Source organism: Pinus tabuliformis, chromosome 9 (assembly GCF_031772625.1).
Source record: "Pinus tabuliformis cultivar Carrire ecotype Pingquan chromosome 9, CPIR1, whole genome shotgun sequence".
Taxonomy (NCBI): domain Eukaryota; kingdom Viridiplantae; phylum Streptophyta; class Pinopsida; order Pinales; family Pinaceae; genus Pinus; species Pinus tabuliformis.
In genome coordinates, this window is record NC_142307.1 from 1,566,934,946 (window position 1) to 1,566,952,388 (window position 17,443).

Genomic DNA, 17,443 nt, shown 5'->3' on the forward strand with positions numbered 1-17,443 from the left:
ATTTTTGTGCCCATTTTTGCATCTTTTTTTGGACCATTTTTTACATCCACATTTACGTTTGATTTGTCTCCATTTTTCCCATCTCATTTTGCACCATATTTTGCGTCATTTGTTTCATCCAATTTTGCATCATTTTTAACACCATCTCTTGCATCTAATGTTACATCATTTTGAGCATCCAAATTTGCATTTATATTTGCATCTTATGTTGAGTCATGTGTTGTGTCCACCTTTGCATCTTATTTTGTGTCTAATGGTACATTCAATTTAGAGCCATTTTTTACGTCTACTTTTGTATTTGTTTTTGCACCAAGTTTTGCATCCAATTTTAAGCTATTTTATGCCCCTTTTTGCACCATTTTTTTGTGTCTACTTGTGTCGAATGTTGCACCATTATTTACACTGACTTTTTCATCCAATTTTGCATTTTTTTGGTGTCTAGTTTTACATCGTTTTCACCATCCAAATTTGCATCTTTTTTTGCCTCATTTTGTGTCCACATTTGCATATAATTTTGTGTCTGAGTTCGAGCCTAAATTTGCATGTGATTAGGAATCATTTTTTACATCCAATATGGCATCCTTGGTTTCACCTTTTTTCAGCCCCATTTTGCATCTTGTTTTATGTCTTTTCTTACATCTTTTTTTTTTCCTTTTTTGCACCCAAGTTTGCATCCCAAATTTACACCATTATTTGCATCATCATTTGGCATATTAATTTGTAACGTTTTTTGCTTCTTTTTAACGCTCAACTTTGCATCTTATTTTACATCTAGTTGTTGTCTTTTTTTGCATCTAATTTGGTGCCCATTTATGTGTCCTTGTTTTTGCCCAATTTGATATCCTTTTGTATGCCATGTTTTGTTCCCTTCTTTGTGTCAACTATTGCACAATTTTTCACTTCTAATTTAAAACACTTTGTATGTCAATTGTTTGCATTTTTGTATTAATTCCTAGTTTAACATCCAATTTTACTTTCAATTTTGCATCCATGGTTACATCCGCATTTGACTTCTTATATAGAGTATATTTTTCTTTACATATATGACCCCCTTTATAGATTCATAGTGAAATATATGATAGTTTCTAAATATCATTAAAGCAGATATCACAATTCAAAATCATTTGTAAAGAAATTTAAGAGAAATTGACAACATCCATCCAAAAAAATAACAATGTGTCATTAACAATTTTCAAAACATGTATAAAATAGCAACATAATACTAATAAAATCAGTATTATTTTTAATCAAAACAAGTAAAATTCAAATATGATTAACAAATCAAAATATTTCATGAATATCGTTATTCTACGATAAATTAACAACATACATAAATCAAACTCATCGTATGATTACAAAATCAAAATGTCTCATTGATATAGGGTAAATTCACAACACCCATCTAAACATAGCAATGTCATTCTACACAATAATTTCTTCATAAAAAACAATGCATGTGCATGCATAGCTACCACCACCAAGATCATCCTCATGATCATATTGACCATCCTCATTACTCTGATCCACATCATCACCAACACCGCAACTATCATCATCATCTCCTCCTTCACCACCATCATCCTCATCCTCATCCTCATCATCTCCTGATATATGTTGAACATAATTTGGATCATCGTCTTGGCAATCATTACCTATAGCATTCTGACAAAAAAAATCAATATTACATGTTAGTATTAATTACATAACGCAACGCATGTTTTTGTTATACAATGTTAACCATAAAATGAGGTAAGATATAATATCTAATAGTACTAAAAAATAAAATGAAAATATGGTTTAAAAGTATATTGGAAATCCAACTAAGATTACATACCATAGAGTCCATCCAAACAACAAATTCAACCCATCTCTTTTGCTGCAGCACCTCCTTTTCCAAATGATTTGGAGGTCTTCCATATTTTAGTTCCTATCAATCAGTAAATAGGGAGAAATTAGATAACAATGACTTTCTTCTAGTACAAAATTTATTAAAAAAATATCACATGTTTAATATACTTACAAAGGTTGTTATCAGTGCTTTTAAACCTTTCTAGCCACTACGATAAGTGACTTTTGTCTTGGTTAACCTCGCCTTGGATGCCTTGTCCTTAAACATAAACCAATTCAATTTATTTTCACACAAATACATGTCTAAGATACTTATAAGTATTAATACATTCTAAATAATGTTTAATGAAAAATTCAATACCTGAATGCTCTCATTGCCGGCTTTTCTTTGTGCATCCAACTTCTCATATGATTTTACAAGTTCTTTCCATACTTTAAAAGGTATGTCAATAGGTCTTTGTTTCAGTCTTTGATCTTGAGGCATTTTTTTAATTTTTCTTGTTTGGTTAAAAATGTTGGTTAAAAAAAACCGAACAAGTAATTCACATCAATGGCATGGGGACTCTATGGATATGTGTAAAAAAATGGCTATAAAGAAAACATCCAAAAAACATATGAGCTCTCCCTTTGATGGTCACTTGGGGCATATGGCTGGAAAGGAACAACTCCATTTTCGAAAATGAAGGACAATCCTTTCTCAAAGTCCTTCCTAATATTTGCTCCAAATGTCTTAAAATGAAAAACAAAATTCAAACGTCATCCTTAAACATCTCCCTTAAATATAACGTTGGACCATAAATTCTTCACTTTTATTGTTATCGGCTCTGGAATGATTTTTCTATATGCAATTATATAATGAAATATGTGTGCACTAATGAAAAAACATCGAGTTTCATTTTTCATAATCACAAACAATGAAAAAAGAATCACACGTAACTAGCATCATTTTGGAAATTTTATATTTATTAAAAATCTTTAACATGTTTTCCTCCCATATCTCATAAAAAGGTGTGAAATTTTTTATATACTCTCCAATAAGCACTACAACAAAACCAGCGATTTGGAGGTTTTACACTAAGTTTTTCAACATCGAGCTTACTAGGGCTTGCACCACCTGGGTTATTAGTAAGAATCTCATGAGGTTTGCATAGCCATGATTATTAGAATCAAAATAGTAGGATTTGCACTAAAAAACAGTTCATAGAGCTTTCCTGCTGGGGAGAAAATCACAAGTTCAACTTCTGCAGTGCAGAGCACCGAGAGCTCGTAAGCTTTCTTCAGCAATCCACCTACGTTTGGAAAATGTAGCCTGCCTGCTGGCGATGTTCTCAATCCTCTTCCTCTGCATCTTTCCCCTCACTATTCTCGTATGTCCTCTTTCATTTTTCCCTCCAAACAAACCCTCTCAAATTGAGAAAGCAGAACAACTCACTCGATGAGAATCCGAATCCAATTATCGCTTCTAACAATAACCCAATACGATACCAGAAGTGATTACACAAAACCTCATTGACTCTTCATTTGTTTGGAAAAGAGCCAAGCATATACTTCTGACGAGGGTTTCCGTCTCAAGTCTGGCTCGCAGGACGTCGCTTAGTCAATTGCGAGAAAAATTTTCCACCTGCCTGTCACATACGGTTTGTCACACTATATATTAAAATAAGGTTGATCATACTAACAATAAGGTTGTATAGTTTAAAAGGAGGGCTCTCCTGACTGCATTTGGTTGGTTTATAGAAAAGATTGCTGGAATGTGTAATGTGAATGCTCTGCTAACTGTTTTTTAAGCATTTGGAAGTATTAAAACCCCCTAGGATAATTAATGTAAGACCTGTTAATTAATGTGTAAAGATGGCTATTGTCCTTGGGCTACCTTAGCTGTTCGTGTTTAGTGATCTGTGGTATTATGACTCCTCAAGTCACTATTAAACCATGAGAACCATGCCCAGGCAGACTAGTGTGACATTGTGGATGAGAACCAAAACTAGACTCCTATAACCTCCTTTTTCATCCTTTAAATTGCAGAATTAACTGACTGTTCTAGTAATCGTTCTTGAGCACCTGAAGATGTGCACCCTAAATAATAAGAATAATACCCTGTAACATATGAATAGTCCATCCTGTGCATGTAGGATATGCACATGAGGTCCAATAAAATCACTAACCAGAATACCAGGTGTTATTAAAGCCTCTACAGGTTGATATATATGAATGTTACAGTGTGCAGGAGTATGATTCAATTCCATACGAAAATACAAAACATCTGATAGGATTTCCTTATACCTCATAGGCAAACAACCATTGTCCCTTCTATAGATGAGCAGAATAAGTGCTTGGTTCTCTACACTAAATAAAGACAAAGTATAGTAATTATTGCTGACAAAATAGGATTTAAATCGCGGTTCAATTGCTTGACATTCAGCTGGTCACAGAATTGTAGAGTGCATAATCATAAGTGATGTTGCGAGCCTCATTGCTCAAAGTCTAAGGGTCTTGCGAGCCATAATCACAGCCATGTATGGCATATCTTGTGATTATGGCATTTTATGAGGTCAATTCTTGTGAAGACATTTCAGTTTATAATAAATTTTGAACCTCAACAGAGTTTTGGCAAGACCTGGCTGAGCTAGGACATCAACAACACAACTGATATGAATGACATAATCTAGCCTCAAGAGGGAGCCTCTTTTGTTTCATCACTCTAACAATCTATGAAGTGGTGGAAAGCATAACAACTTCCCCTTGAATATGACACCTAAACTGAGTACAAATCCTAAATGATGCAGCCCTTGGTGCATGTCTCTCAAAGTATCGATATTTCAAATGTTGAAAGCTCTTGTGCCCATTTGATATGCATTCGATTGCAGTTCCCCTGAAGAAAGAATCTTATAAAGGTGAGGCCATGGCCAATATGTTAGCCATATCCATTGGAGTTGCCATTGCTTGACAACTTTAGTGTGATCAGTCCCACCATGATTCACATGGGCTTCTACTCAACACTGGCTGTTGCTATTGTAAGAGTCTCAGTATCATTATTTCAAATGCTGAAAGCTCTAATTCCCATTGCTATGTATTTGATTGTGGTTTCCCTGAAGAAAGAAGCTTATAAAGGTGAGCCCGAGGCCAATATGTTGGCCATATCCATTGGAGTTACTATTTCAGCTTATGGGGAGGCCAAGATGAATGCATGGGAGGTGATTCTCCAGTTAAGTGCAGTTGCATGTGAGACTACCCAATTGGTTCTCATACAAATTCCACGAACATCAAAAGGGATTAAGTTGAATCCCATCACATCTTTGTTGCTCCTTGTTGCCTTGTTTTTCTCAGCACCCCCTGGGCCTTAGTAGAATACCCATTTCTGATAATCAGGGTCTCTTCCTTTGATTTGGATTACATGACATTTCTGCTTGTGCCTTGGCTCTTAATCTTGCAGTATTTCTTCTGATAGGAAAGACTTCAGCCTTGACTATGAATGTTGCTGGTCTTGTCAAGGACTGGCTGCTCATAACATAATCTTTGTCTGTAATAAATGAAAAGGTTACAGTCATAAACTTGAGTGGGTGTGGACTGGCTTTTCTGGCTGTCTGTTACTATAATCATTTGAAACTTCAAGCTCTCAAGTCCAATGACAACCAACCAAAGTACCTCAGCAGTGCAGCTGATGCCAATGATGAAGGAGAAGGTTTGATAATGACGAGTGGGAGATTCTCAATCAGAGATTCAAAACCAGTAGAGAAAAATCAAACTCAAGCTTCAGGATTAGGTATTTAGATCATTAATATTGTCTTGTGCTAGAGATTAATGTTCTTGGATTGGCTCCTCTATGCCCAGATCTATTTGCAGGGAACAGGCCAATCATTCACAGTGAAGAAGATAATGACAAGATTAGTGTATAATGGACAGGATGGTGCCATGGTGCCAACCTAAATCTCAAGTAAGGAGACATCTGTTCATCAATTTGTCAAGAAGCATGGCCTACAATTCAATTGCTCTAAGCCTATCACTTCTTCCACCTGTCAAATAAATTGTTTCCTGTTTGTTTAGTTTGACAAAAGCAACATTGAAGAAGAACGTATTTTCACTTGCACTAGGATTTGTAATTTTGTATATAATTGGACTTAAGAAAAGGATTGTTAAACATGTAAATCATAGATTGTGGAGGAGCTCTTTATGTCCAACCTTTATACCATGCAACCACAACCACTAGACATCTCATCTATCAAATCATAGACTAGGCAACCCATCAAAGGGAACAACAAAGTGAAGAAGAACCAACGACACATTTGATCAGCCACAAAAACAAATTTCCAAATATGAGAAGGTATCTATGATGCAGGAAACATGGCCCGCCCCTGCATACCAGCTGCGTTTTCATATCGAGTCACTGAAACACAACTAAAATGCTCTTGAAACACATTTCAATTCATATGAAATGTATTTTCACATGGGAAACGCATTTCAATTCATATGAAACATATTTCACATGAGAAACGCATTTCAATTCATATGAAACATATTTCACATGGGAAATGCATTTCAACATCTGTACAACGTGTTTCTAAATGAAATTTGTTTGATTTTGCCTTGATTTAAATGTTGGGAACAACATTTTTTTGTTTTAATAACTAATTAGAGGATAATTATGAATTCATGAGACTTTTAGAAACTTCATACACTAGAAATATTTATTTAAGACTGGGTTTCACTCTCAATTTGCGTTAAAATGATGGCAATTAATGGTAATGTTAAAGTCTTAAAGTAAAACCTTTACTTAAATTTTTAACATTACCATTCATTGTCTTGAGATGTTTAAAAGCGGTTCCCATCTCCTCTAACTTCATATCGAGAAAGTAGAACTTCATATCCCATTCAAAATTCAACAGAGTTAACATTTTTCGAGATTTCAGGATTGGCAATTAATCAAAAGCACCAAGTGCTTTATGTACCTCAATGTTAGTGATATTGCTTATTTGACTCCTCTATCATTGCCTTAGCAAAACTGTACCCTTCCCTCAAACAAAAAATCAATGATTGGGCACACTAAGCTTTTCATACCATATTTTAAAGTTTGGATTACGTAGTTTCATCATGTTAAAATCGGCAACTAGGGCCAAACTCCACATGGGTCATCTTATTTATGACAACTGATATTTTTCTTGGATTCCTCTCTCCGAGAGGTGTAGGAGTGATCTAAAGATCATCCGATTCTGACATGTACAAATGAAGTTATGAATTTACTTTGATTATGGACAAATTGTCAAGGTCGGCCAACAAACTTATGTAGGCTCAGAAGCCCAACAGTCACGTCTATTCATCCTCAACGTTTGCTATAAATACATGATGCCTTAGCCTCATTTGGATACACTCATCTTCACACTTCTCTCTCTCTCTCTCCTCGTTCATTGGGTACGGATTTCTAGGCATCTCTCTCTCCACACGTCTGAAATTTCAGGAAAGCAAAATTTCAAGAGGCCGAAATTTCAAGAGACCGAATTTCTGGACAGTTTGACCAAGCGTTGACCAACATGAGTTGACCTCCTTTGACTACGTTTTGTGGGGGCTATCTCTATTTGGGCAAGCCGCATTTCTAGGCACAGAAATTGAGGCCAAACATTGACTTTGACCAACGTTGACTGCAGCTAGGGCTAACCACAGGTTGGTTGTTTGACCAAATTTGACTGCGCTGATTTTGGGTTCTTTTGAGGGTTGATTCATCTTGTTGTTTGGAGGCCGAAGTTGACTGAAGTTGACCAATTTATGAGGGTCAAATCTGCCCTGTTGACCAGCAATGACTTTTCTGGTTAGGTCTCTTTTGCCGCTGTCATTAATTATCAGATCTGTAAATTGTAATATCTCTCTCTCTCTCTGCTGAATTATTGAAGAATATAAGAAGAATTGATCAAGAGTTTCCCCACATTGGGGTTAAGTGATGGTGGAATATTGCTTGTCATTTATGTTTGTCATGTAAATGTTCTTGCTCATTTATTCATAATGATTTCTTTCCACATTTCAATATATATATATAAGTGTGGAATATAGTAGTGAGTAAGGTCTTCTTTGAATTGTGACTTAGTCAAAGAGACCACAAGCAATCCTATCTTTGACGTGCACGAGTTCCTAAAAGTTAGGTCAAGTTCCTAAAAATTAGGATGAGTTCATAAAACAGTTTAACTCGTGCGTATAGTTGGAGGCTCAATTGTTTGTCTCCTAGTGCGAATTATATTTGGAAAAGGACAAGCAAGTGAGCTTCAGTATCTAAATTGAGGCAGGATGAGTTACATGACTCAGTTAGACTCGGTTAACTAGTCAATCACAAGACCGAGATTCAAAAATAAACTTGCTAGATATACCTTATGTGAATTGCTTGTAAGAAGGACGAAGGCACAGAATTGAATCATTGTTTTGTGAGCACAAGGTTGTGAGACAAGACAATAGAGAGCACGAGTTTTGTGTGTGAGCTAGCAGAGCTAGGAAGAGTGTGAAGGAGAGGCCTATACGCAGAGTTTTGGCACAGAAAATCCTTGTTGGTGTACGCAGGAATTAGGAGTAATTCCTAGAAGATAGGGCCACTATTGCGCTAGGAAATAAGAGGCTTCCAACGAAAGGAAATAGGGGCAAGCCAGCGCAAAGATTTAGGAGCTAAGGACAGGGTTGTTGCAAGCAGGTTTCAGTTAAGTGTCAATAGAAAGAACAGTGTTGTTCTCTAGTGAAACAATTTGCCTTGTATTAATTCTATTTGCTCAACTTTCTCAATAAAATTCTATAGCTAGCAGAGGGTTTTCCTAGTACGGTTCCCTACAAAAATCCTGTCTTGGTGTTACAAATTAGTTTCAAAATTGTTTACTACAGCAGTTGCAAGATTTTTAAGGAAATTCTACATGGTATCGGAGCAAGGAACAGAATAAATACCAACACAAGTTGATTGGCACATCCTAGTGCAACATCATAAGGAGAATCTCCCTGAAATAGTCATAGCCCAAAGGAGCCTAGCAAAGTGGAGAAGAGGATTGGTTTTGGTTCGTTTTTCTTGTAACTAATTAGGCCAAGTTAGGCAGGAGCAAGTAGCTTGCAAGAGGAGCATTTTGGGTAGTCTTTTTGTGCATTATTTGTGGTGCAAACAACTTGCAAAACAGACCAAGTTTTTTATGTGTTGTTACAGGAGAGATTAAGCCCTAGTTTAGGGTTGGTCTATGTTCTTAAGGAGCTGGAACAACAATATATAAGAGGACAAGAGCTAACGCATAGAAGAGGAACCTGTGGAGAAATGTTTGCAAAGTTTTGAGGCAACAAACTATGGGTTGACGTAGGTGCAAGATGCCCTAATCAGAGGGTCGAAAACTTCAGGTAATTGCACAGGGGTGTGACCTAGAGAAGCAGAAGAAGTCTCTATTGGTTAAGGTATGTTGAATGTTATTCTCAAGTTGATGTTCTACTAAGTGGATGAGGTCCCATTGGACAATTGTGTGGGCAGCTTAAGTGTACAGGTTGGAGGGTTGTTAGAAGTTGCCCTATTGTGCCCTAAGTACAGCCTCTTGTGAAGGACTACTAAGCTATTAGTGGGCAGGTGTTGGAGAGCTCTCTGGGAAAGCAGGACGGCGTACCAAGGTTTGAGAGCAGATAACTGTTTAGAGGGAGCATCAAACTTCGTTTCATGGAAAGGGAGGATCATGATAGTTTTGAAGGATAATGGGGTGGGCGAATTTGTGAAGCAGGCTATACCACCACTACAAGATCCCCAACAGTTGACCCGGCATACTAAGAATGATATCAAGGCAAGGACGATTATTCTAGAAGGGGTCAGAGATCATATATTTCCTCATATCCATGAGAAGAAGACAGCTTATGAGATGTTCAAAACTATTTTAGATCTATATCAGAGTACCAGCGATACCAAGAAGCTTGCTCTTAAGGAGAAGCTAAGGAGTATCTAGGTGAACAAGGATGAGTCCATTGTCACGTATTTGTCAAAATTCACTCATGAGTATACCAGAGCATGACCTTGTGAGTTTTGCTCTTCTACGACTTCACAAGTCTTGGTATGGGTTCCAGGATGTTGTCAATGACAGAGATAATTTTCCTAGTTGGGAAATGCTATTGACTGACTACGTTCAGGAAGATATCCGAAGAAGGACCAAAAATGGTAGATCGATGAAGACAGAGGACAAGGAGAACTTTTCCATAACAAGCAAGAGTAGCAAGACCAAGGGCACGGAGGGCCAAGGAGTGGTCGAGTCTAGTCAAAAGGGCAAGTAAAAGGATCTAAGAAAGGTCAAGTGCTTCCATTGCCATGAGTTTGGACACTATGCCACTAAGTGTCCTAAGCGAAAGAACGAGTCCAGTGAGGATCATGTAGCTACATCAGCAAAGCTAGATGCATTTTTTGCCCAGTTCGAGAAATATTTATCATTGATTGCTTGCATGCCAAGCTCAACAGACAGCAGTGTATGGTATATTGATTCGGTAGCATCCTTCCACATGACCAAAAAAAAGAAAAATTTTAGACACCTGAAGGAGAAGGACGTGTAGTTTCAAATCGAGAGGAATTGGTACTCTCAGTTTTCAGAGGGAGTCAAGTAATCCCCTCCATCTCAGAGATGTCTTTTATGTTCCAAGATTAAAGCAGAATCTTGTTTGGATAACTACCCTTGAGGACAAGGATTATGATGTCATTTTCAGCAAAGGTAAGGCTTACCTCCAGCACTTAGCTTTTGGATGTAAGAAGCAGATAGGTGTGAGGATGAAAAATCACTACAAGTTCTAGGTAGAGACAAGTGCAACCTTGAGCAGCAAGGCAAGGAGAGCTCAGAGTAGAGAATTGATGGTTGAGGAGAGCAAAACCCAAAGGGAGTCCTTAGAGCAAGAGCAGATTAGAGTACCTAAGAAAAGCTACTCAAGAGTCAAGATGGAGCCTCAGCCAATATGTCTGTTTAAGTCTAAGGAGCCCTTAGAGCAAGAGCATATTAGAGTACCTGAGAAGAAGCTACTCAAGATGGAGCCTCAGCCAATATCTCAGTTTAAGTCTAAGGAGTCCTTAGAGCAAGAGCAGATTAGAGTACCTGAGAAGAAGCTACTCAAGATGAAGCCTCAGCCAGTATCTCAATTTGAGTATAAGCTAGTTGGCAGTTGGGCCAACCAACAAGATGATGAGGAGCATAGCCGAAGGCGAGTCGAGGCAGCGACTCAAGCAATGACTCCCAGCATAGGGAGAGTTTGAGCCAAGTGGGCAAAGGATTTGTTTAAGGGAGATCAAGGGAGAGTTGGATCTTCCAATATCACCTTCAACCAAAGGAAGCAGCCACAAAGGTACACAGGGTGCATGGCCCTTATGACTGAAGTGATAGACTCGCAGAGCATGGTGGGAAAGAAAAGGTCTTATCAGGTTCCGCAAAAGAAGGCAAAGTCTTCTAGTTCAGTGGAAGAAGCTGCAACAACGGAGAACGTGGTAGTATTGGAGATAGATCCAAGTGGACGAGGTTCTTCCAAAAGCACCTTTCTCGCTAAGAGGGAATGTTGAAAATAGAAGCGAGTAAGGTCTTCTTTGACTTGTTCCTTAGTCAAAGAGACCACAAGCACTCATGTCTTTAGCATGCATGAGTTCCTAAAAGTTAGGACGAGTTCCTAAAAATTAGGTCGAGTTCATGAAGCAGTTTAACTCATGTGTATAGTTGGAGGCTCAGTTGTTTGTCTCCTAGTGCGAGTTATCTTTGGCAAAGGACAAGCAAGTGAGCTTCAGTTTCTAAATTGAGGCAAGACGAATTACATGAGTCAGTTAGACTCAGTTAACTAGTCAATCACAAGACCGAGTTCAAAAAATAAACTTGCCAAATTTAGTTGATGTGAATTGCTTATAAGGAGGACGAAGGCACAAAAATGGATCACTATTTTGTGAGCACAACATTGTGTTGAGAATATAGTACCAAGGAAGTGTTTCCTAGGAATTTATCCTTTTGGCCTAGGAATACACATTAATATCCTTTTCTCTAAGTGACATTATGTGTTTATTAATGTCAAGGAGCTAAAGAAGCTTTTATGAGTTGTGTACCTTGTAATTCTAATTTATTAAAGTCACATGGGTTATTAAAGTGACTTTGTGTAAAGTACTAAGTCCACTTTATGTTAATAAGGTAACCTTTATATTTTAAAACTCACTTTATGAGCGACAAAGTGACCATGGTACTAAAACATTAAAAGGTTAAGTGAGGGGTCATCATGAGAAAGGGGTCTAATGGGAGCTTGATCTCAACTATAGATCTCATTAGCTGAGATTTAATCTCAGCCCTTGATCTTTAGCCTTTAGGGTTAGGTTTCCCTCTCAAAAGAAAAACAGAAGTTAAAGGAAATGAATGATTCTTCATTATTCTTCTCAAAGGAAAGAGGAGGGTGTAGGGAAGCTTGAGAGGAGATCGAGACAGCTAAAGGAGGAGGCTGTGTTCCAAGGTGAACTCAAATCAGAGCAGAACGCAACCATGTTGTGGAGCTTGCATTTGGAGGCAGCAAGGAAGAGCTCCTTCATTCAATCCTCTTGAGAACTATTGAGGAGAGGAAAGGAGATAGGAGGAAGAGAATTTTTGTGAAGAAATTCTACAGCAAGAACTAGGAACAAGACCACAGTTAATCAAATCCCTAGAAGGCCGAGTTAAAGCTAAAAAGGGAGCACGAAATTTTGGAAGACTGTCACAGCCAGTGGTTGCACACAGGTCAAAGGCTTATTAGGAGTCAAGTTTGGTTACTCCTCACCGTAGGCAAGTGTTTTAGCAGCATATTTCTCTGCCAGCGTATTTATGTGGGACACAGTGAGATTCTTGGGCCAAGACCAGCAAAAATCTCAAGCCTGGTTTTAGTGGTATATCAATGATATTTAGAGAGCTGTTTTGGAGTGTATTTGCTCAAATTCCAGGGAGGTTAAACGCTGATAAAAAAACCTGTGCATATTTGCTGTGATGAACCCGAGTTTCAAGGAACCTGTGACTGTCAGTGTGGCTTGAATTCCTAAGAAGAAGGAGCATTTCAGAGGACTGTAATTTCAACATGAACATTTGTTGAAGACAGTTCAGAACTCAGTTTGAGAATGGGATTTCAGTGATGCTTCGTCAAAGAAACAAAATAAAATCCTCCTAGAAGAACTGGTTTTCCCCGCTGCGGGGTTTTTCTAGGATCATGTTGACCAAAAACAGTGTAAAATTCATGTGTGTGCTTGCCTTATTTTTTCTCTTATCAGCTGAAAGTGAAATGTAGAGTACCTCTATGTTGTTTCAAGTTAAATGCAGAAAATGATAAAATGATGTGTATATCAGTCATATGCTATTGATGGGTTTTGGGCATTAAACCTTGCAAGAATTTGAAACTGGGTGGGCTACAGCATGAGCAGACATTAATTTTTTACAGGTTGTGAGACCAAACAATAGAGTGCGAGTTTTGTGTGTGAGCTGGCAGAGCTAGGAAGAGCGTGAAGGAGAGGCCTCTGCACAGAGTTTTGGCAGAGAAAATCCATGCTAGTGTGCGCTAGAAATCAGGAGTAATTCCTAGAAGATAGGGCCACTATTGCACTAGAAAATAGAGGCTTCCAGCACAAGGAAACAGGGGCAGGCCAGCACAAGGATTTAGGAGCTAAGGACAGGGTTGTTGCAAGCAGTTTTCAGCTAAGTGTCAGCAGAAAGAACAACCTTGTTCTGTAGTGAAACAGTTTTCCTTGTAATTAATTTTATTTGCTCAACTTTGTCAATAAAAATCTACAGCTAGCAGAGGGTTTTCCATGTAGGGTTCCATAGAAAAATCCTGTGTTATTGTATTGTATGAATGTGTTTTTAACTCTTTTTTATTCCGCTGCAAAAGAGTAGAGAAACTCTGTGTCTTGGTGTCACAAATTAGTTTCAGAATTGTTCACTACAGCAGTTGCAGAATTTTCAAAGAAATTCTACAAAAAGGTGCTAATGGTTCCCTATAACGCTAAATCTGGGCACATTGCTCCATCATGATAAGAGGAAGCTGGTTCAAAAGAAAAAAGTCTGGAAGTAAGGTTGCCCTCAGGTGCAAAATCATATTATAGCAAAGCAAGAGGTTACAAAATAAGAAAACTCAACCAAGTGAGACTATCAGATAAAGCATGAAAGGAAACTGTTTGAGGAAACTGATCGGCCCGATGTTCTTGCGCAATGTTAATTTTCTCTGTTTTGTTTTGCTTCCACCAAGTAAATACATGTAAGTGAGCGTTTATGATATCACAATATAGCCAGCATTGTTTCTCATATTCTACTCAGAAGCACCTTACAATCCTAGTTTCAGGATATGTGCATTAATTTAAAAATAAAATCAAAAAAATCCTTTGCAAACGACAAAAGCATTACCTCTTTGAAGAAGTGTCTAAAGAACAAATTAAACATAACTGCAATTCATCAAACGCAACTTTGTCTTGAAAAATGTGTCTTCGGGTACAGATTATCTTGTCTAGAATTACCATTAATTGTTGTCGACCAGAGAAATATCTGCCTCCGATCCATTCATCTGCACCTCAAGATAGCTATTTTGATTGCAATGCTGTTGTTTATAGCCCTTTGGAGGAAACTTTGGAATTTTGTGAAGTAAAGACAAATATGATAATGTGCATTGTTTTATTTGGTCAAATGAACCTATCTCCGTTAGATACGAAACATTATACATTTTGAATGTTATATTGGAAAAGTCTAACATGTTATTTCTATTCTATGCTTGCTGATATAAGAGCAATAAGCCCTCATAATCCTGACTCAAAAGAACAGAGAAAACAGAAATTTGTGAAAAGACTGAAATACCATGCCACAAATGCACCACTGTGATTGCCAAGAAATGCATCCAGATCTCTCTTTGCCTGATCCTGTTGCTTTCCATGACAGACAAGTACAACAACATACTCCTGCAAGTGGAAATTCAATCCCATTTATCAGTTCATCAAGCTTCATCCCCACTATTCCGATGGAAAGACAAAAAGCATGACTGGATGAAGGAAAGTGTATTTAATTTAAAATAGAAAGGGAGCTTATATTGCTTGTGTATATGATCAACGCTCGCTGAAAGAATGACAAACCCTCAATTCTAAACCCTAAGATAAACCTAAAGCTCCCGTGGTTTGAATTCAGAACTTGTTGTTTCCGGAATTCCCTGTTTTTCCGATTACAGAACATTGCGAAGGAGTTCAACAGTATTGAGAGCAGAAAAGACAAAGCAAACTTGATGATTCAGTATGTGTTCATATCTCAGGAAGTTCCATAAAGGTACTATCAATATTCGGGTAAATTTTCTCTGGTGTTCAGAATTTCATGCAATATCTTGCGAAGAATCCAAAATATAACGAATTCGCCATCAAAGCGCATCAAATCCCACCAAAAATACACAGAAAAGCAAAACCCTAATTACCCGATAAAACAAACCATAGCCCGCTAAATGCATCTACCATAGAGTTTCTTCAGCACCCCATTGAAATGACAAATCTGATCATCATCAACAGGCGAACAAAACATCGAGAACCCGATAAAAACAGATCTTACTAAAAAGGAGAAAATTAGAAGTAAATAACTGCCCAAATGCATCTTCCTTATAGTCAAGGTCCCATTTATGTGCACAGGAAAAGGGCCACCGAAGAGGCCATGAAAACAACTTTCAACTGAGAAAACAAAATCATGAAATAGCCATGGATTAAGAAATTTACATGTCAAGAAGGACATCCTCCTCTTCTTCGCCCGTGGTGACAGTAACCTCCTCAAGCTTAACAATGGGTGCAACCTGAGCTCCAGTGTCCTCTTCCTTTCCGGCATCATCCTCGTTCTCTCTCGAATCGTCATCTACTGCCCGTGTAAGAACAGGATCCTCCTGAGTTCCAGCCATCCCAATACCAGATAGTGCACAGAGGGAGGGCTCGAATGAAATCGATGGATCCAAAATATGCCAGAAACTCGCCCAATATCAGACACGAATGCGAAACCCCGAGGATTTTGGACAAAGGATTTAACTGTGCAAAAATGCTTTGAAGGCAAAGGGCAAAGAGGTCGACGGAGAGAAAACACTCTATATAAGGGTTTTTGAGGTCGATGGAGAGAAAACACTCTATATAAGGGTTTTGAAGAGGGAAGGCCGGTAGCTGTTAAAGATTGAGAGTAAAAGTAGCATCGTTAAAGATAATATAATAAATTATTACAGGGATGGTTGGGGGGTTTCAAAGGGAGAGAAGGCCATGGAATAACCCCTAAATCATCTCCAACATGAGAGGCCTACTTCATTCATGTTGTCATGTTGGGACCAGAGGTTGTTGTGCGTTTTTTGTTTTCGCAATTTTGAACTCTTTCCTCGGTGATATATTATTGTGTTTATTGTAATAATAATGGGATGGGGTTGAGGGGTTTGTAAATGAGATAAATATGGAAAAGTAATTAGAAATATTGGTTTTAAATTATTATAATAAGTATTGTTGTGGTTGATCCATGATAAGTTGTAGGGTAGTTGGTTTGTATGGGGTTTAGTTGTTACGAGGTCTTAAGTTCAAATTTCATGGGGAGGGGTTGAGAATGGAAGTCATTTTGGGGGCATCAAAACTATTCTAAGGGGCATCTTCCACTGAGCTTTACACAATCCTCGATGTTGAGGATGAAAATAATATGAATATGCCAAGCTCACTCTACAGCCTAGTATGGTTACAGCCATGTTTGTCCATCATTCCAAGGGGCATCTTCCACTGAGCTTTACACAATCCTCAATGTTGAGGATGAAAATAATATGAATATGCCAAGCTCACTCTACAGCCTAGTATGGTTACAACGATGTTTGTCCATCATCAAAGTTGAAATTTTGCTAGTGTCGGCCAAAATAAATTTAAAAAAAAAAATTAAAAAAAAAAAATACAAAACATTTAAATAATGTTTGCTCATAAAAAATAATTGCCAATGAAGAAATTGGATCCCTCTCCGCTCATATTATATCTATATTTAAGATGGGTCTATGCTAGTGGATAACACAAAAATCACAAAGTGAAGAAGAGTTTAATTTCAAGTCAAAGCAAAACTTTGGGACTAGCGCAATTCATCTAACTTCTATTGAAATGCGGTATTTATACGTGTAATGTGATATATATATATATATATATATATATATATATATATAGTGTAATTGCTATTATGTTGTTAAATGGTTGTTTAATTAATGTTGGTTATTCGATGGCAAGATGGTTTTGTAACTCTTAATGATGTAATTGTTCATCTTCTTGGTTGTAGTGTGCCATGTTGTTGACATACAAATATTGTAATGGAGCCAAAAAATAATGACAGTAAAGCATAGTAGGAAGTTATAAGTTTATCCTCCTGGAAAAGCAAAATTGTGGAGTTAAAGAACCACTTCTAGGAAATCAATTTCCATCACATCCATAGGGAGCTAAATACAACTGTAGATTCTCTCTAAAAAAGAATTATTTGTCTGGAGACAGGTTACATATATTATGATGAATTAGTTGGCAACCCAGTTCAAAGTTCTCATTCGATGCCCATATACTAATATGGATCAGCTTTAAGTCAAATTTTCAATTAGTTATCAACTAGCTTACTATAAATTTCAAGTGAGTCTACATTCAGCTTTC

The 17,443-nt window shown here is 37.5% G+C and overlaps 1 protein-coding gene across 4 annotated transcripts; it reads right to left on the bottom strand.

Annotated features, from left to right (window-relative positions):
• Positions 1-1,420: 1,420 nt before the first annotated feature.
• LOC149154621 (ran-binding protein 1 homolog c-like) lies at positions 1,421-15,937 on the bottom strand. Of its 4 annotated transcripts, none has more exons than XR_016262720.1 (5): positions 15,530-15,935; positions 14,637-14,737; positions 2,021-2,107; positions 1,835-1,927; positions 1,592-1,652 (listed from the first exon to the last, which is right to left on the bottom strand). XR_016262720.1 is itself a non-coding variant. In XM_089440219.1 (4 exons), the coding sequence occupies exons 1-3, from the start codon at positions 15,703-15,705 to the stop codon at positions 1,860-1,862; spliced, it is 345 nt and encodes a 114-aa protein (XP_089296345.1). In that variant the 5' UTR covers positions 15,706-15,937; the 3' UTR covers positions 1,421-1,652; positions 1,835-1,859. The 4 variants fall into 4 exon arrangements, 2 of the variants coding, with proteins under 2 accessions (XP_089296345.1, XP_089296344.1); XR_016262719.1 differs by having other exon boundaries at positions 1,592-1,662; XM_089440219.1 differs by lacking the exon at positions 2,021-2,107 and having other exon boundaries at positions 1,421-1,652; positions 15,530-15,937.
• Between the last annotated feature and the right edge of the window lie 1,506 nt (positions 15,938-17,443).

Excerpts from the sequence above, each read along its gene's own strand:
- LOC149154621 (XM_089440219.1), bottom strand. The coding sequence starts at position 15,705 with ATGGCTGGAACTCAGGAGGATCCTGTTCTTACACGGGCAGTAGATGAC. Across the intron at positions 14,738-15,529 it reads GAGGATGTCCTTCTTGACAT|GAGTATGTTGTTGTACTTGT; the intron begins GTAAATTTCTTA and ends TTCCACTTGCAG. Across the intron at positions 1,928-14,636 it reads AGTGGTGCATTTGTGGCATG|GAACTAAAATATGGAAGACC; the intron begins GTATTTCAGTCT and ends ACTGATTGATAG.